Source organism: Lichenostomus cassidix, chromosome 3, assembly GCF_008360975.1.
Source record: "Lichenostomus cassidix isolate B80296 chromosome 3, HeHo_3.0, whole genome shotgun sequence".
Lineage (NCBI taxonomy): Eukaryota > Metazoa > Chordata > Aves > Passeriformes > Meliphagidae > Lichenostomus > Lichenostomus cassidix.
In genome coordinates this window covers 68,168,422-68,189,589 of record NC_139483.1, presented here as the reverse complement: position 1 = coordinate 68,189,589, position 21,168 = coordinate 68,168,422, and the positions used below count along the sequence as shown (strand labels likewise).

The window sequence follows — 21,168 nt, the reverse complement described above, 5'->3', positions numbered from 1 at the left end:
CACAGATAAAGTTTGATGGTCCACTTGCAGCTTGTATGCAGAAATAAATCTGTCAGTCACCAGGAGCAGCAGACTTCCCTGCCACTTAAGAATGCCTTTGACTACAATCAATCTACCATAAATTATTTCAAACTTCTTGAACAAAGGGAATACATTACCTATACCTGAGAAAGACTGATTTTTATTCTACTCCAGTACATTCTTAAATGGCACCAACACAATCCCCTGTGCATTAACTTTCAGCTTAGACTGTGAACTTCACTACTCAAGAAAACACACAAAACTTTATAGGAAGTTCAGATAAAGTTTTTTCTAATATGTTACCTGCTAACTTTGACACAATTACCACAAGACTTTTCAACATTCTACACCAAAGAAGCTTAGCATGCTGATCTTAACTGCATAGTAAACACACAAGAAGTTATTTACAGATGACGGTACTGTTTCAATAAATTTAAACAAGAAATTAAACTACCCTGAGGCTTCACTTGCCATTACTTTATCTCGCTTTATACAGTCTATCATATTCCAACACTATTTTTCAACAGCATGCCTGCCTTATTTAATGCACAGGATGAATTTACTCCGTAATAAAGTAGACTTCCACAAAATCCAGGTGTTGCAAGACTAAGTGAAGAATGCCAGATAAGTAGCAGAAGCTAGAAAGTAGGGGGAAAAAAAGGAAGAAAAAAAACCCACAAGTTGGTTGAGTTGAGATGTGTTTTCATGGTTTACATGAATGCTGCACATAAAAAAAACAAAACTGATTTTTTCTCACTGACACAGAGAGTGCATATGATACCTGGTAACTTAATGGCAAGATTTCTATCTACATTAATTGCTTACTCTTAATTTTCCAAATTAGGCTACACAGGTTAGGCCTGACTTACAGAAATGCTTAGTAGCCTAGGGCAGCTGGTGTCAGTCTGCTTGGAACACAGAGCATGCCTATATTAAATACTTGCAAAAAAAGGAACATGAATGTCCCAGCTGTCTTACTCAAAAAATCAAAATTATAATCACAATTGAGCTTTGTATTTATGCCTTGGATCCCATCTCCAAAACTGCAGTACTGATACTTATTAAATAAATCATTCATATCTGAGTGCCTTATGTGTTAGTGAATTTAAGTGATGTACTTGAAAAAGAGCTATTCTATGTCCAAAACACAGTGCTGATATTATATATAAAAATCAGCTGTATGTACATTATGTACATCTGTCGGTGGTGTGATTCTTCTCTGGAGAAAAAAAAGCTTTTAACAAACTGATAGGCTAAAATAAAATAAAAATCTTGACTATAGTGCAAATGCAAAAAATAAACTAATTACTGTGCATCAAAACTTTAAAGTGCTTGGATCTGCAACCCTTGTATTTTTTTAAGTTCGGGGGATTTTGGCTGGTTTGGGTTTTTTTAACAACAGTAAACATTCGGCTATCTAACTACACTTCAGCATCTGTATCGCTTCATCAGCACAGCTGGCAACAACTATCAAGGTTCCAGTTGAATGGTAACAGAAGAAAGCTGTTAATTTTCATGTAGTCCAAACTAGAAGCTTTTCAGGGAGATTTAACAGATATTGTCTGATAGTAAGAAATATATGAGAGACGGGCTCTGAGATGTTGAACTCTTATCTTGAGCCCTACTTCAACCATTTATCTTCACAACCATCTCTTCATCCCCCTTTTAAAATTTCTGGCTTTCACTCATCTTGTCCTTTTGAGAACATGTTCCATCCCTCAGTTCTTGAACATCCCAGAATTGGTTTCTTTGCCTGGGAGAGTTGCATGTGTCTTCAGAATGTTGCAGGTTTTCACCAATAAACACAAAGCTGTAACTCCCTACATACATTCCTTTCCTTCCCCTCTGGGTTGTTACTTGTAGAAATTTCCCAAAGATAACAAAGGAAAATCTTCTGATGACCGAATCCCTAGCCTGATTTTTTTAATCAAAGTTAACCCAGATATACGAACATTTAAACTGCATGGAATTATCAGATACCATTCAACAGTAAAAATTTGTTTTGCTCCCTCCTGTGCATCAGTGAGAGAACTCAAGTCATGGAGGAACTGAGCAGGGGTTCAATTGTAGTAACTTGGCTCTAGACATAACAGGCAAGTGTTCTACCTGCCTAGCCAGAAATAGGCTACAGACTATTCACCTTACAACAGCTTTCAAAACACAAGGTGCTGCTTTTCTCTGCTGACAAGTCACATCACATAATGGCAAGAGATGCATTTGCTAATGTTCACATACATATTAAGCTCTCTCACGTTAACAATACACATCACGTTTAATCAAAACAGGTACATCCAAAGCTCATTCATAATCTTGTGCTGAGCTGGATCCACAGTGTACTTCTTTAGACTCGAGAGTGAAACATACCTCAGACTCCAGAACTGAAAAGGTGACTGTACTGTTATTCAGAGGAGAAGCTTTGGATCAGGAAATAATTAACATAAGAAGAGAATCTGCTTGAAGTATTGTGGTTAAGATTAAGAGTTTGACAGGACTAAATAAGAGTTTAAAAAAAGTACAGATGGTCTTTCCTTAGGACATGTAATTTTTTGCACCCACTTTCAATCAGTCCTTCAATATCAACAAAGCACTGCATTTGTTTTCTAGATTAGCACTATATCTCTTTTTATCCCAGTTTAATAAACCTACGGGTTGGTATCACTGTTTAGAATTTGTTGTTTGCATTCACAGATACAACTGAGATTCAAGCTAGTCTGTACTATGTCAAAATGTGCATCACCAACGCCCTTCAGTGAAACCTTTCATTTACAAGGAAAATATTGCTCTGTACAAAAACTGTAAATCAAATGAATTCACATTCTTGTTTATACAGTTTCTTCAGCATTCCTAAAAGTAGCTATTGAGAAGATTTACACAGAGCATATAAAGCAGATTTTTTTTGTTTTCCTGTACAAAGAGAGGAAAACAACATTAGAGTAATATTCAAAATAGATTGAAAAAGCCCACCTCCCTACATTACTAGAATTTTGAAGGAGCTAAATACAAAAGTTATAAATTGGTACAGATATAGGCAAAAACATGTAAGGACTGACTTTATAATATGCAGTAGCAACTTTCACATGCCAAAAAAGAACAAAAACACTAAGACACATTCACTAAACTTACTTTGTTGGAAAAAACAAGTCAACTTAGACATCTAGCCACAGAATACACAGTTAGAGTAGTACAGACTGGTGGAAGATGGTATTACTTACAGGATCCAAATGTAACACTTCATAAGGGTTGTATTCTTGATACTCTCTGTCCGTTTTGGAAACTTTGTATGCAAGAAACAAAAATAATGCCCAGCCAGCAAGGAGGACTATTTTCCTGTTTGGAAGAAACAATTTTTAAATACACAAATTCACTAGCTCTAGCATGATTCTAATAACATTAAAAGCCATTTGATATCAGTCTTCTAGAAACAGTAATAAAACAGTGAGAAACATTAAGGCAAGTATTAGTGCTTCAGTTTTCATACCCCCTTTCCTCCTAGCTTTTAACAAAAACAATCCACTACCATAAAGTCTCCTCTTGTTCTTTAACTGTCTGTCCTCAGCAGGTATACAATAGTATTTCCTATTTTTAAAGGATGATTTTAACTGGATCCTAGACTAGACAATGTCAGTGTTAAAAAGACCTAAATACAAAAAACTGACAGAGGTGCAAAACAGAGAGCAAAATATTTTGAGGGTGGGAGTAATACAAAACTTATGAATATAAAGCCTTCACCTTCAAATATACAAAATTACTATTATTTAATATTTGAATTTATATGTTCACATACTTTTAATGTTCACATACTTTTAATACACTTCAAATTTTAAATCAAAAGATCGCACTAGCACAAGGAATTTTATAGAGAGAGAACTTTTTTTTTAAATAAACGCAATGTTTACTTTTTTTTTTAAACAGTTGAGGCTCACTGGTCTCATTTATCAGATTTTAGTATAGGACAAACAGCATACATCTTGATTTCAAGTTCTACTAGATAACAATGATTACCTATTAAATATTCAAATATAGCACACTGCAAATGTCTCTTCAGTGACACAAAAGTACCTAATTCCTGCTGCTTTGATTACAAACCAATATATTTTTATTTTAAAAAAAGAAAGAATTGCTTTAATGGAAAGTCATGCAAATGGAACCTACGTACTTCACTGTAGGAATTATGTTCTGCTGTGGTTTTAGCAGTCGCAAGCGGTACCACAAGCATCTTCCATATACGTTCCTTATATTCTTTAATCGAATTTGTTCTACAAAAATAGAGAAATAAATTGTAATTAACCAAGCTGACAAAACACAGGACAACAAACATGCTCACCTCACCCCAAGCAGGCAGTACAAGGTCAGCTGGAGGACTAACAAAAGGTCCAGCATTACCAGAAGAAATACTTTTTATCCATTGAAGTGATGCTGCACATGCATAAACATAACAAGTCGGTCAGATTACTCTCTGCTACCTAAAAGGAATCCGTTCTGTCTTCCATATGCCACACAGTAACCATCATGTGTGAACCCAGCCTTTGCCTGTCTAACATGCACCTGTAAACTTCGCTTCTGCCACTCAACTCTAACAAGTTTCCCATTTCAGTGTGTCAGCTACTGCATGCAGGAAAAACAAACAAACAAACAGACAGAATGCAACCAACAGGCAAACTAGTGTTTGTATACAAATAAAGAGTACAGCAAGAGCAACAGCTCCTTCCTCAATTCAAAACATGATGCATTTTCTTTTTCTTTGTGACATCTGCTTTTAAAAGCTGCCTTCATTTAGGATTTTCCATTGAATGGGAAAAGGAAGGAAGATTAGGATAACAGTTACTTGTAAGCCATGCTGCTCAGTAATACATGCCCTTGCCAAGGGAGTATTTGCATTAATGACAAAGTAATCAATTAGATTTCCTGTCATGGTCCTTTTAGGAAAGGATGGGGCTGGAAGCAGATTGTATTTATACTGTAAAACTAACCATGATAAGGCACCAAAGCTGTCATATGTCAGTCATATCCTAGTAAGTCTTAAATCTCAACTTTGCACTTTTGACCAGGTGATGCTCTCATGGAATCACAGGATGGTTTGGGTTCATCATCTACTTCCAACCACCCTGCTATGGGCAGGGATGCCACTCACTAGACCAGGTTGCTCAGAGCCCCATCCAGCCTGGTGTTGAACTCAGCTAAAACAGCAGTTTTGATGCACAAAAACATTTTTATTTGGCTGATTTCTAAAAGGTAATTGTGGAAGACAGTGAGAACCTCTTTTTAGTTATTCTGAAGGTGTTGGAAGGTGGGATATGGTGTTGATCTACTCAAATTTCTAAGCAAGCACACAATTCAGATGAAACATGTAGAATTCAATTTGCAATCACCAAATATTTGAGGCTGGAGAAACATGACCATTGTGCACACATTAGCCATGGGTTCAGATTTAAGGAAGATCAGACATGAGCACTGGATGGTATTTCAAACTCTAGCTGATTTGGCAGAAATCAAGTGGGAACACTGATGACATGTGGCCACCCAAGAACTAGTAAAGTAGACAACTATTAAAGCTTGCACCAACAAGGTACTGGAACTAGAAAAAAGGTCTATCAGCTTGTTCTGAAGTACCTAATTATATTGAGTACAGCTTCCCCAAAACTCAATATAACACTTCGATGCAATTCCTGAGAAGATTATATTAGTGGTCCCATCACTCCCAAAGACAGAGATAATCAAGGATAATTCAATCCCTTGCATCTGATTCAACTCTTGCTGTACTTCAAAATAAGCTTCCAAATTTCTCTCACTGTTTTGTGCAACAGATAAACCACACAAGTATTTTCCAGCTCTTCTGATCTGCAAAGATTGTTCAATACCTAAAACACAAAACTTTCTAAACAAAAAAGGATAGGAATAAAATTTGGTTAAGTAATACCCCATTTACTTTTACTTATGTAAGGCTTTAGAAAGCACTGTGAAGGAAAAATTCAGCAGACAATGAAAACATTGAAAATGCAACACTCAATCCCTACTGGTAGAATGCAAATTCATTTGGCATTTTGTCTTTGCTTTTTTTATTTTAAGACAACAATTGTGGGAGATCTCTCTTGGTTCAAAACTGGATCCACCACAACCAGAAGATAATTGTTACTTAAAATTAAACTACAAATTTAAAGCAAAACTACAGAACTAAACAAAGAATTGGCATTTAAAGAAAAAAAACCTCAAAACCTCATGCCATTAAATACTACACTGACAACTAGGTTATGAGGACTAAAAACCTCTGCAGCAGAAAGAGGGAAGAAAGCATTCTGAAGGTTTTAAATGGTCACTGGACAACTCTGAGCCATATTGTGATGCTTTTATGAAAAGGTTACTGACTATACTTGAATAAATCAGGCATCAGAAGACTCACAGAGGACACATGTGCTTATGTGAAGCCTAAATCACTTATTTCAAATTCTGTCAAATCAATTCAGTTGTTTGGTGTAGAAACAAGATGAAACCAACTGTTCATCAGCTCAACCACATGGACCCAGATCAACACCTAAGCCTTTTAGGGGTTTTGCTAGGATGTTTTAACAAGCTGCTGTACCTTGACTTGAAAGACCTATGCCACAATGCCACACTTCCCAAACCTGCCAACTGTCCAAGTACCAAGTACCAGACGACCCTCTCCTTTTCTCACCCTGCATCCTCCCTGCAAGAATTGTCAGTACCCTCTACCTTTATCATGCCAAAAACCTTCCAAAAATGCCTTAGAGGAAGGCACCTTGGACAAACAAAACATAGTTGAGCAAGATAAACTGAAGAGTTGGCATGGAGTCAAATAAAAATTGACCACTAAATGTGGTTTACAATGAACACTGAATTGAGGTTTTGGAACAGCTTTCCAGTAACAGCTGCAGAAGACACGTTTTGTGACCAGTCTGACAATAGCACCAAAAGAAAAACAAAAAAACCAACCTGAGGCATGTGGTGTGAGCAAAAATGAATACCTGGCAAATGGAGTCCCAGAACAGCTATGCTGCACAAGGGGACCTCTTCAGCCAAACACCAAATTAAGGCATGACGCTATAGTAGCCACTGCATTTTTTACACATGCATCTGAACAACTCTAGATCAAATCCAATTACAGTTGATGAAGCAGTATCAAAGCAAAAGTATCTTATTAATCTCTTTCTGATCTTGGAATGGCAATGGTCTCATTTGTCTAACAACCCCAAAAGGAAACAGGGTGCTGAAAAGATGATTGTTTACAGTTATGTGTTCAGAACATAAAGAAAGAATCAAATCCCACCCAAACTGAGGCTGAAGTCCAGACTACTCAAAATTATTTGCAGCTATCCTGAGGCACTTCCTCTGTCACATGTCATCATTAACATGTGTGAATCTGTGGAATTCAAAACCAGGCAGCTACTTGGGAAAAAGAAGGAGCAATACAGACAGCATAACTCCCAGTTTAGGAAGAAAGCCACTGGCAAAATACCATACTAAGAAAGCTATATTCCTAGTGTATCCAGGAAAAACTGGCTTCCTGTTTATTTACAGATAAAGCATGCAATTGCACCAGAGAAAATACTTATCTTAGGTAGACAATGACTGCAGGAAAAAGATAAAAAACAAAAGGAGAGAACAAAAAAGAAAAGAGCAAATTTTTTTTTAAAAAGGCATTTTTTAAAAGAAAATAATAAAATTAAGAAAAAAAAAAGACAAGAAAGGCTTGCAAAGGCCAGAATACCAGATAATTCCTGTGCTTAACAAAAGCAGCAACTTATTAATGAGCAAGTTGTGGATAAATCAGATCTTTTTTGCTTTGCCTTTGTCTTCCAAGAAGCTTCCTTTTCACACAAGTGGATTTACCATGCCACAGAAATCGCATACTGCCCTGCAATATCCTGTAGACCCTGACAACACAGGAGTAAATACATTACATACTGCTCAAGGTAAAGCTTTGCAGGGAAATATGAATTGTACCTTCTTTGGATTTTAGCTCTGGAATCTGTATTTTGTGAGGAAAAGAGGTTCAGAGTTTTAAAAGCAGACAAGAGTTCTCTTACTTCTTCTCAGTCCAGATCATGGCTCCCCATTACAGTGTAAGAGCACTTCAGACAACATCCTTTGACATGGGATTAACAGGAGACAAGTACGTGTGCGGTGGGGGAAATGTCTTTCTTCTAGTCAAAATCACTTTACATTCGATAGGCAAAACCCTTCACAATAGTGAATCTCTCCTACAGTTTTTAGAATAGGTATTAAACAGCCTTGGAAAGCAAAGGCACAATGCACCTGTGAGCTTTTGAGTTAATCTCACTAACACTAACCCATGCATCAAGGTATTGTTAAAGCATCCCTCTCAGATGAGGATGTAAACTGCCAGCTCCTTTCTGTAAATAATCTGAAAAAATCTGTAAATGTTCTGGATGTATCCAAAGTTCCTGACATTCACAAGAAGGTTTTCACCAATGTAATTCTTCCTCACTAGGGTTCTCACAAGTGCCTATTATGATAACTTATAAAATGTATGTGAATATCCAACCAAAACTACAACTTAATATACTTTTCAACATCAAGAAATACAACTAGTACTGATACAAAAGAAAATCTGAGTGCCATCTCTTTCATGACTGTGTCAGAGGCCTTACAAAAGTTTAGGTAGATGACATAGGTTGGTCTTCCCTTCCTGATTGGTGCAGTCACTTCTTTTGTAGTCAAGGCAACAACACAGGTGTGAGTAGAGAATATTTAAGTAAACAATCGACTTCTCTTGGTCAGAACTTATGCAAGCCTCTTGAATATCCAGTTCGTTAAGCCAGAGGTGTCTGCTTTTTCTGCAGACCACACAGTTCTTGGGTAAAACAGAACAACTGAACAGGTTGGAAAGGGTGGAAAAGACCTCGGGACATCACCTAATCCAACCCTGCTGCTCAGAGGAAGGTCAAGAAGGCAGCTGCTCAAGGTCTGGCTGTAAGCCTTTTGAGTAGCTTCAAAGAGAGCTCACTGCACCTCTGAACAACCTATTCTACAGTTTGATCATCCTCATGGGGCAAAAATTTCTCATAGCTGTCTCAGAAAGTTCATTGTCTCCTCCGTTCATTTACTAATCACACAACCGGTGAGGACACAGAACATAAACATACAAACACAGAAGGAGGCTACTTAGAGGTTTGATTTGTCATTTCCAGAGAATACATTCAACCCGTGTCTACAACTTAGCCATGCTTGGCTTAAATTTGGGTTTGAAGCTCACCCACTTTACATGCTTGTTTCTAAAGAAACAGGATACAACCGAACCCTTAGGAATGTTTGACAGATGATCCGTAACTAGACCTAATCTTTTGGTTTCAGGTTTTGGAGGTTCCAAAAAGTGCTTCAAAAAACCCCCCAAAAAACTAAAGGGAGATTCTTTTTCATCCTACTGAGGAAAAAGAGAAGATTACACATTTATTGTTATTGGAGACAGGCAATTCTAGAAGAGAGAGAACAGAAAGAGGTACAGCTGCAATTATACTGAAAAGTTTTAATCTCCAGAATCTTGTTTCAGCTGCAACAAATAAAGGTCAGTTTTAGGAAAAAAAAAACAAAACCACAGATAAGACTATTGGCATCAGTACTTACAACTAAAGCATATAAAAGTTTTAAAGTATCAGTCAATTTTTAGGACAGCCAAAAGAAAACAAAAAGTTAATATCCAGAATGCATGGAAGCCTCCAGTTTTCCATCATTCCACCTCAAACAGCAAGGAAGAACAGAAACACGTCCTAGCTTCCTGTGTTCTTTCTATCTTCTGGCTACTAAGAAAACCAAAGTCACATAGTCTAAAATGCAGCTCCAGTGGACTCTGTCAGAAAAAGAAATACAAGGAGGTGCACATGAAACATTCTGCCCACAAGTTGCAGACAATTCATCCAAAGGAGAATGGTTTTGAAAGAAAATTACTTCTTTCAGGAAGGAACACAGAGCGACACAGTTCTGCAGCTCTATGCCAAGATCACTTTAAAACCAGACTTTCACAAAACTCATCTGTAGTGTGCCATCCTCTCTCTACACCTGAATGGAAAACTTGTACCTGTGGAAAGCATCAAGAGATGCAAGTAATACACACAGCATGCAAGTCTTGAGTAAAGGTTGCAGCCCAGAGGTACCATGGCTCTAAGCATTAAATCTGTTCTGTTAAAACTGAGTGCAACAGGTTCAGTCGAAACACTCTTGGGAGTTTCTGGGTTTGCTGGATTTTATTCAGAGTTCTACAGTTTTAATCATCTAAACTGCACACTAAGTAGCTTCCTATTTACTTTCAACATTTATGTATATGTATACATATACACATACATATGCAAAATCTGAACTTCTGGGCTTTTTTCTACTTCAACAGTAACAGAAATTAAATAATTGTATGAATAATTTGTTTACCAAGGTCTTGAACTGAGGCTCTCTGAACAAATTCTCAAGCACTGAACCATTTCTCAGATAACAGATGAAGTATGAAAAGGCTACCCTACTGCTTCACTAGGCCATCTTGCTTAACTCTGACATTTTCCTTGATAATTATAAAATATGACTCCACATGGATATAAGTATGTTATCTGAGAATAATTTAAAAAATCACAGGATGAGGAAAAAAAACATACACTTACTTTCAAAAAAGTCACTGACAAACACTAATAACTGTTTTAAAAGCAGTAACCCATCTTTGCCAGCGACTAAGAGGCAGGATCCAAACTCACAGCAAACTCAAAGTCGGCAACTCCTCTAAAGTACTAAGCAACTTCAAATCTTATTATAATAGGATTGACTTCTACTATAAAACCCCAAATTAAGAGGCATGAAGCAAATTAAATTGATTCTAAAGAGTTCTAAAATGCAGTTGCTAAAATCCAAAAGCCTTCAAATAACCACTATTGTTTCCATTAAAATTATTTTTAAAAAATTAAAAATGGAAAGCATGTTTCAGGACTTTGAAAGGATCATAGCAGTGAAGAATTAAATGAACTAATAGATGCTTTCTAACTTTAATGTCTATTATTATAAGAATTGTCCTCATTACCCTCATTATTTATCTATAAAGAGGTCATATCCAAGTTGCCTCTCCACTAAAACATTTATAGCTGAATAATCTCACCCTACTTGTTTTCAAAGAGATTTTTTCTGCCTAGTAAATATTCATATAAATAAGCAAAAAATATCATGTGTTTTGAGTAACATGTTAAGTATTAAAACCCCAAGCAGTTCATAAACTACAGAGATCTGCAAAAGACTTAACAGGAAGCAGCTTTTCTCCAGAGCATGTTTTGCAGCAACTAGATTAAGTTTAAAAGGAACAAGAAGTAACCTATGTTTTCATTCCCACAATTCCACACATATTTGCTGACCAAAAGATAGCACTTGTTACTAACAGCTTTAAAAAACAGCAACATAAGTTGATTCAACATCTTGAAAATTACCATCTTTTCAGAGTTTACTTACTCAAGCTTTCTGTTTACAGTCAGCCATGCTCATCTCTGGGTACAGTTCCACATTATACTACTGCTAATCAAGCCACTTCCCAACCTTGTCCTTCCTATTAGTGTACTGTCTCATTTGCACTGACAAAACTATCAGTGGAGCTAACTATACTAACTTCTAAACTCTGTCACCTAAATTATCAAATTTATAGTAGGGATGGACCTACAGGTATATTGCAACACTTCAACAAAATCTGAGAGGCATCATAAAACTGGAGATTTTAGTATGCAACAACACCCACATGAGTCAAGGTTAGCAATTTCAGATGAAGCCAACAAAAATGCTGGGCTCCAAGATTACACGTTATTAATTATTAGCTTAATTTTACCAGTTTGGTGTGGGGAGGAAACCAGAACACATTCAATCCAAAACAGACAGAAGTCACTTAGCATATCACCAATCACTAAAAATGCCTGTATTCAGTACTGTTCTGATGCACACCTTGAAGAAACTCTAAGAAAGGACAGAATTAGCAGACACAAGGATAAGTGCCATACACATTCGTTTATCATCAGTGGAGCTTTGGTAAAGTACTCTAAAGGAAGTAAACATATGGAACATATTCTTCTGATAGAGTCTGTGGTTTCCAAAAGGCTTTTGAAAGGTTCCTTTTAGAAGTGTTTCAGGACAACCATCTAACTATTACAAAAATAAGGATGTGACTAGAAGACAGAATGAATGGCCAATTCTCACAGAGCAGAAGGAAATGGCCAGGAGCTCTACAGGACTCTGTGTTGGAAGTACAACACTCACATTTCACTAATCAGTAATCTGAATAAAAGGGTGAGAAGTAAAATAAAGCTTCTAGATGATATTAACTTATTCTGGGTAACAAGGACAAGGGCATCCTGAGGAATTGTACAGATCAAGGAAGTGCACTACTGAACGGCACATGAAATTAAGAGTATGAAAATGTAAAGAGCAGTGGAGACTATCCTGATTTTATATATACAAGGATGAGCTCAAGGCTGACCATTACCTCTTTGGAATGCAATCTTGATGTTGTGAGAAACTGTTTTATGTAAACCTCAGATTAATGCTTATTACTAATAAAAATCAGAGCAAGGGTTTAAAGCATTCATATGAGAAAAGGAAGGGATTATTGCTCCACCCACATAACCTTAAGGTATGTCCAACCTTGAGGTTGTGCATGCCTCAAGTATGATGCACAGTCCTAGTCCCCACCTCTTGAAGAGGAGCAATTAGAAAACATTCAATTAAGGTGAACAAGAGCCATCAAACGTGTAAGATTTATGTCCAAAATACAATCGACAAATCTTCCAGCTGGGAGAGAGTAAAGTGCACTAAGAGGTAATGGAAGGCTGTAAAAAACCTAAGTGACAGCCAGGACAGACATGAATGTTTACTGCCTCTTCCAGTAGAGCAAATAAGGATTGTTAAGCAACATCAGAAGCAGGTGCAAAACCAAAGTGATTATCTGCAGTGTGGGCAGCAGATCTGGTGACCTCCCTCACACAGAATGGTAGAGATGTGATACCAAAAGAGTTACTGTACTTGAAACAACTGGAAAAATGGAGAACGTGCAAAGGAAGCACCATTCATGCTTGTCCTGTTATTTCTTCCTTGAGGCATTACCTTCTGTAATACTACACAAAAACCCCCACCTGATCTGACCCAGCATGTCCATTCTTTTATTTCTAAAGAAAACAGGGTATTTGAAACTTTACTGGTAAGCCTTTGTAGAAGCCACAATGCTTACAAATATCCTAGTTTCAAACAGTTCATCCAACCAACCACAATAAAAGAATCTTCTGAATTTAAAATGTTTGTAAGCAATTTCTGTAAAAGAGAAATACTAGGTGAAAATCTGAGAACACCTCTTCAATCTTCTTAATTGTATACTTATTTAAAAACAGCTGCAGACACTAATCCTTTTGCTCAGGAAAGAAACTAAGTACCTATTTTGTGCCTTTCCCTGCTCTTGATATTTCTAGCCAGCACAACCCTCCTCACAATGAAATGGAGATACAAGTGTCAAATCCTGGCTAATACTTGAGGGAAAGGCCTACAAACACCACAGTGGGAGAAGGCAGCACGACAGGGGGCAAGGATGCAGCAGCAGCCCCAGTCTAGACCTGTTCAAATTGCTGCAGATCTGAATCCTTCTTGACAGTCATGAATTTGAAACACTAATTAAAAAAAGAAAAAAAAAAACCTAAACTAAAACACCCCAACCAATGAATCAAAAAACCCCAAAACTATGGAATCGCTATTGATTCCATTCCTTGTAATTTACATTGCCTCTCTCTCAAAATTCCTGCTTCTTCTCCAAGAATGGTTTAGCTTCCCATGAAACCATAAGTGAATCTAATTCCCTAATGCATAGCCTGTATATCCTGGTAGTTTAGTGTCATCTGTGTGAGTAGTCAAGACAACCTTGCAGCAAGTATTAAATGAACAAGGCGTGCAATAAAACCTTCAGTACACTGTTTTCATAAGCTTCCATAACACAAGATGAATCTTTCAAAAATAGAAACTACTTTATTTTTATGTACATGTAATGAAATAGAAAGTTCTTGTAATGGCTTGATCTTTAACTTGCCACAAAAAAGCTTTTCAGCATTTTGTGTTCTGGACAGTCTTGAAGCTACTCAACTAATCCCTAATATAAGGCTATTAATTTTATTTTACTGCTAGGAAGCTACAGTGCTTATAGTAAGATTACAATACTTTAAAAAATTCCATTAAAAGATAGGCTTTTTTTTTTCCAAATAACAGAATTGTTTGGATAACTCTGTCCAAACACTTTGTTTTGAAAAATATTTTTAGAGATAATTGCTAGGCATTAGTAGTGACATATGATGTTCGCCCCTTCTTCAAATGTTTCTCAAAAAACCCTACCACTTCAAAACAGCAATATAGTAAAAAAGATTATCAAAATTGAGTTAAGTATCGCCATTACATTATATTCTGCCTTTTAACAATCACCTAATAAACTGTATTTTTCTGAACTTGAAATGGTTTAAATCAACCATAGTACACTCAATCTCTCAAAAATCTCAATTTATATGTAATAACAGTCCTTAAATGCATAACTGAGTTTCACTGGCTCTCCTCCCACTTCCTGACACAATGATGAAAGGTTATAATAACAGGAAAGGATAAGCACATACATATGGGCACAAAATGCTTATATTCAAAGATATCAAGTTTTCACACCCGTGCTTATCCACCACATAAGCAATGAGCATAGCATCCTGTGGTTTTATCCTGTCCTTTTATCCTGTCCTTTACCAGCATCCTGTACTTTATTCTGCACTACAAATGCCAAAATGCTGCGAAATACTTTGGAGTGAGGTTAATGAGATTTCAGTGAGCTGTGGGCAAGGACAGGCATCACTGTTAACCCACTCCAACCAATCTTATCTCACACCAGAGGATCAGAAGCAGCACAAAAGAATTTTATCCAGACGGAGCAGCAGCAATGCTGCTTCCTCTCCCCCAGCTGCTGTGAGGTACAAATGCTCATTACTCCATTACAGATAAAACAGAAGTGGTGCCTGCATTCTCCACGCTGGCTTGAATCACATCCAAGTTGCACACTCATTGTTTGTCCTAGGAGTGCCAAATAAACTTCATAGCCTCAGTTCTCCTACTTGCATCTTAAAGCAGGGGATTAATGAATCTCTGAGGTCAGCCTCAACACACACAGATGAAAAATGCACCAAAAAATTACAGAGAAATCTTCGTATTGACACCACTACATAGAGATATCCAGCATAATGGGCAGATACACTGGGAAGTGTGGTTCCTAATACAACAAACCTTTACCAAAGAACTTTCTCAGGACTTCTGCTCAAGGTTTTGAATGTGAGTGCCAACTACTATCTACAGAAGTGTACAAAAAACCCCACTGCTTCAGATCATCAGAACGGTAAAAAAATAACAAAACAATATTAAGTATCAACACGACATTATAGTCTCCCTTTTAATAGTCACCTGGTAAGCTGTGTTTTTTAAATATTTCTGTACTTTGCCCAGCTTCAATGCAAAAAGGCTGGCAGGTACTAGGGTTTTCTAACTGCCCATGCTACTTTCTACAGGCTGGCAACTTCAAAGATTAGCAGGAAATAGCTGTCAATCTTTTTTTCTTAAGCTTTTTGTTTGTTTCTTCGTATTAGCCCAGTGTTATTCAAGAAAAGTTTAGCTATAGCTCACACAGAAATATTTGAAAGGGTGTAAGGGAAAAGTGTTAGCAAGCAACAGGACAACATACAGCTGGGCTGGGGAGCAGCAACATCAACAACAACCAGAAACAAACAAAAGCCAAACAGATAAATTAAAAACAAAAAATAGACTTTGTATGAATTTGTATTACAATGAATGTCAACTAAATAGCTTTTATCGATTTCATACCAATACTTTTTTCTATATACAAAAATGCAGCCATTCGTCTGGGCTTTTTTCCTCCCCTACAGTAGGTTTTTATGTTCTTAAACTTCAAGAAGGAAGGTCTACATTCCAAACAGAATAGCTCCTACAGCCCCTTTTCTCTCAGACAGAAGACTGCAAACTTGTATTAATGTTATCTCTGCATTTACAGCTGTTATTCTTCAAACTGTTTTCAACATCTTGTTTTGTTCAAGTTACTGTAAAAGGCTCAGGATAGATACTTCCATTCTTTCCATCAGCTTTGTAACAAGTTATGAACACCTAATGCCCTAAAACAGGATAATTTATTTAATGCAGACCTAAATAAACTCAAGATGAAATAAGCTTCCAGATACACATCCTTGACTACAAAGCACATCACAATCTATGACCACCTGTTTCAGAACAGCTTTATAATTATGTGTCTCAATTCAGCAGCACAGGTATAAGTCAAAAAGTACACAAAGTTCAGCAAACACCTCAGCATTGTGCAACAACTGCCATATTATCCAACTAAATTCACCCCTTGCTCTCCGTTGCCTTTCTAGATGCTGATATTTAATCTACACAAGCTTACACTGAAACTGATTCAAAGCAAGTCCAACAACAGGATGATACTTTGACGGGCACTCCTCCACACCTAACTGCTGAGAAAAAAAAACCTTCTCTTCAACTCTCACAATTAACTTTTTGAAAAACAACTTGAAAATTCCCATTGTAGAAAATACTTTTTAGTTAAGAATGAATCTGCACCAGAATAACTTCTTAGCAGCCATATTTTTTGTTTCAAAAGCAGTCCTTGCAGTGCTTTTCCTCAAAACTAAATTTTGAGTTAGTTTAATTACTACTCAAAAAGTAATTAAACTATATTTACACCAGTATTTTCCAAAAAAAGAGGTAATCCAGAAAAAATATGACTCTTCTAGCAATAAAACATATATACACACATACGTGTTTTAAAGATAGAAGTCAAGGATAAAAAATATAGCCTGAAGCCATATTGACCATCACCTGAAGCCATCACCAACACTGAAAGAACCAGTCTTCTTCCCTCAGTCACATCCTGCACCATCCCAGGCACCCACAAAATCTTACACAGAAGCTAATACACATTAAAAGTAACACAGAAGAAAGGGAGAACAAAGGCCAAAAATTAATTTTAGCTAAAATGAGTTTCTTCCATTCCCATTCACAGCTCAGGTGCTCTATCTGGCACAAGGAAGAGAGAGAAACACAAGACTTACTTCTGTTAGAGCACTGCTACCTTAACACAATTATGAAACTTCAGTCCAAGACACAAAGCTGAACAATTAACCTTTTATAAGAGCCTTATTAGCTCTGGAGTGAACACCAAGGAGGTAAAGTCATTTGGACAAATCCAGTTTACAAAGTCAATTACCTGCTTGTTTGGTTTATCAAAGCTGAGGTAATGAAATTACAGGACAGTTCACAAGGTGTTTAGCACACCACAGCAAAACCCTTCCAAATATTAGCATCAACCCCTACTGCAGGCTGCAGCAACACTTCATGTAGGCTCTTTCAGAATGCCTGAAGAAAGCAGGTTTAGACTCAGGAAATAAAAGCAGCTCAAATTTTGCTCAGGACTTTAGAGACATAAGTTACATCATGCTGTTCTTCCAGACAGTAGTATTGAAAAGGCTTTCCAAAAGTTTATTTTAAGAAGAACTAAAAGCAAAGTCTTAATGGCTTGCCAAAAAAACGACTCTACTACAAATCTGACATTAGGTAACACATTTTGAGTTTCCTCGAAATAGTAAAGCAACACAGATAACAGTCTAAGTTCCCAATCTTCACTATGGCAAAAACAAACACTGAGTTTTGGGGGTTTTTATTTATTCTGTGAGCCTCTACTACAAAACTACAGCACAGAACTAATCTTCAAATGTTACAGGCAATCAGGAATTCCCAGATTTTTGCTGTTCTTCTCCCTCCACTGGCACTCTGTACTGTAGCACACACCAGCAACCCATGGCAGTGCATTTGTAGAAGTAAAGAGCAGGCACTGATGGCTCGGCCTTCCTGCAATAAGCATTTCACTCTTGCTTCACACTAGCTCTAGCCTGCTCTTACAAAACAACGTGGCTGAAGCTCATCTTCCAACCTAGTTTTTACCAAAAAAGGAATCTGCTCTGTGTCTTTTGGATGCTCTGGTTTGCATTGCAAAAGGGTCTTGAAGTGAGGAGGACAGGCATCTGATTTGCTTCAAAAGCTCCTTCTGATCCAGTCTTCTTCACTCCCTGCAGGCTCTCCTGCAGTCGGAGCTGAAAGTGCTCACAAGTCAACTGCATCTCACCAAGTCCACCCAGGGCCACAAAGGCTGGGCTCTCTAGCACAGGTAGGGCAAAACACAACTCCAGAACAAAAGTGTTAGTTGGTCCTACATAGAGAGGACAGAGGTCTTCGGAGAGCTTATTCTCTTTGACCCAGTACTGTGCCTGGGGTTTCTCTCCAGTACTTTCGGTACTGGAAACCCCACTCCAAACTAGCATCAAAAGAACGTCTCATATCAATATCCAGATATTTCTACTCATTAAAGGAAGCAGGAGTTAGCAGTGTTAGAAGATTTCTTTTCTGAAGACATAGGCCCTCTCTTAGCTTCTGAAATACATGTTTTCAGTTTTGTTGTTTTTTTAAACTAGTGAATTACTCTGAAAACAAGAAGCAGCGGCTAAACAATTAGTATTTTTCATCATCACAAGGTTTTAATTTATTCCTGAAATCTTGTTCAAATGCTGGAACAGCTACGGTTGAATACCTACAAAAAGCTGTGAGAAAAATACTGAAAGGATTTTGCTGGAAATTACTTACCTAAGAGCCATATACTTAAAAAACTTAAATATCACAATGTTCTACTTCTTAGCAGATTTACTTCATAAGATCTTATTTAGTAGATCAACATTAGTTGCAAATGATGATCTGCACAACATCTCAACTACTTGTTTAAAAAGAGCCTGCAGAACAGAATTCAATCAGGAGACTGCAGGCATGCCATTAATGCATATGCTAAAAATTGGACTACATTCACATTTTAAAATCCATTAAGACAATTATGAAGCAGAAATCATTCTTTCATCTCCATTGGTGATTTTCACTTAGTTGACTCAATTTTTCGCACCAACAGCACAACAAAATCTGTGTTTTGTTTTGGAAAGTATGGTTTGATACAGCTTTGTAAGAATCTAGCACTGATTGCAGAATGATATGCAGCAGGCCCTCCAAACAGTGGACAATGCTGGCTACAGGGAAAGAAATTAGTAATGTTTAATGGTGGGCCTATTTGGAAACTGGATTAAATCCATACAGCCATATTCCAAAGTCAAGTTTTCATTTTCTGCCACTCTGTAAGGATAGCTGAAGATCAGCTGTGTAAGGCGAGTTAAGTGCTTCCAAGTTTGACAGCATGTCTACAGCTTTTCCTGCTTCTGTGAGCCCCTTGAAACTGATGTTAACATCACAGAGTGTCCCTGCTGGCCATATCATTCTGCACAGCATCTCAAGCAAGTCACAATCATTTTCCCAAAAAGCAGCTTCTAAGAACTACGGAGGAAGTAAAGCATTATTATTCAAGAGAAAAAGTGATTTTCTCCCCCACTGCCTCCCACCCTTCACCAGAATAAAAATAAAACAAAAATCTTGAGGTTTGGCAAAAGGTTACAGAAGCAATATTCTCTCTCTGATCCCCCGCTCCTCAAGAACAACCCAAAGATTACAAAACGTCTTCAACAACAGTAACGCCTCCCTCTTGCAACAGTCAGGACACAGAAAGAGGAGGCAGAGAACCCTTTCCTTCCAGCAGAGAGAACTAACTCCGCAGCTGCACAACAGGTAGTAAGTACCTGGAGGGCAGAGACCAACCCTCCAAAGAGGTTCTCCAGCCAAGGCCCTGTCAGAAACCACAGGCACGTCTGTCAGCAACCAAGGCTCTGAACAGCTGTGATTTAGCCCCAAAACAACATTTGTTGTACCTTAGTCCTTCCTAGAATGTACAGGAGTAAGATTTCATTGTTGAGTACTCCTTTTACATATAAAACTAAGTTAAGCAGAGCCTGCCAAGCCATTTAAAATGGCATGAAAGCCACTAAGCAACCACCAGATACTGAACATAAAAAGATGCAAGGAACAAAAGGGATTTTTGTTCTGCAAAGAACAAGTGTTCTTAAGAGGTCAGTAGGCTTCTGCGAGGGGAACCATCATCAAGCATCCCTGTTTTACTCAGCGCTTACCACCCAGCCTTTAAACACAATTTCTACAGCCTTTTAAATCTCAGAATTGCTGCTGAAAATGTGTTCCTGTGCAGCCTGTATACCAAAATGCCTTCTCCTTCCCAAGAATAGAGGGACGCGGAGAAAACAAAGAGGAAAATTACTCTGGAAATGAGATTCTGAACTATTCAAAGAAACTTTGCAACACTGTTCGGGGACACAAAGCATAACCCCGACGGGTGGAACAGAAATGTAGCTCTTCGGACATTTAACCGAGATTCGCAATGGGAAAAAATTAAATCCCCATTTTCGCACTCGCTGTGACCTTACGGCACATAAAAGCAAAGCCCAGTAACTTTTCCTCTTTGGTCCCAACTCAATAGCTTGTTCTTTCCCCACGATTAAAATTTAGGTCATCCGCCCCAAAACGCTCCGGGACACAAGGGAAAAGCCGAAGCCCAAACAAAGCCCCAGAGCCCGGCGCAGCGATGACTCTGCAGGAGCCGAGGCGCCGAGCCGGGCGCGCTTCGGGGGCGGCGGCCCCCCGGACCCTCCCCCGGCCCAGGTACCGCTAAATGGCTGCCGGCGAGCCCAGCCGGGGCCGCCGCCCCTCCAGGGGCACCCCGGGGCGAGGGCAGGGCCGGACGGGCGCCCCGGCCGCGGCGGCTCGGCGGAGGGCCCGGCCCGGCCCCGCTGTGCCGCGGAGCGGGCGGAGGAGCCGGCCGTGCCCGGGGCTGGGCCGCTCACCGGCGTGCTGGTCCCGCGGCCACAGGTAGTAGGTGGCGGGGATGACGATGAGCCCCACGAAGCTGGTGAGGAAGTAGAAGAACGTGTTGCCGCTGTCGTCGTACTGGAACTGCTGCCCCGCCATGGCCGCGCCGGCCGCCCGTGCCCGCCGCCGCTGCTACCGCCGGCGGCCCCCCGGTGTCGCCGCCCCGGGATCCCGCGAGATCCCAGGCTCGCTCGGCCGCCCGCCCCTTGCCAGGCCGCGCAAGGAGACGTGTCACTACTCAGCCACCATAGCCCGGTGGCGTCACGGCCTGCC

The 21,168-nt window shown here is 38.7% G+C and overlaps 1 protein-coding gene across 1 annotated transcript in view; it reads right to left on the bottom strand.

Annotated features, from left to right (window-relative positions):
- The window catches only part of SEC63 (SEC63 protein translocation regulator), a 57,293-nt gene extending 36,288 nt beyond the window's left edge, over window positions 1-21,005 (bottom strand). The window contains exons 1-3 of the mRNA XM_085056215.1: window positions 20,871-21,005; window positions 4,178-4,277; window positions 3,234-3,348 (exon numbers count right to left, since the gene is read on the bottom strand). Coding sequence (XP_084912341.1) covers window positions 3,234-3,348; window positions 4,178-4,277; window positions 20,871-20,994 — 339 coding nt within the window. The 5' untranslated portion in view covers window positions 20,995-21,005. The remainder of the gene's footprint in view (window positions 1-3,233; window positions 3,349-4,177; window positions 4,278-20,870) is intronic.
- Between the last annotated feature and the right edge of the window lie 163 nt (window positions 21,006-21,168).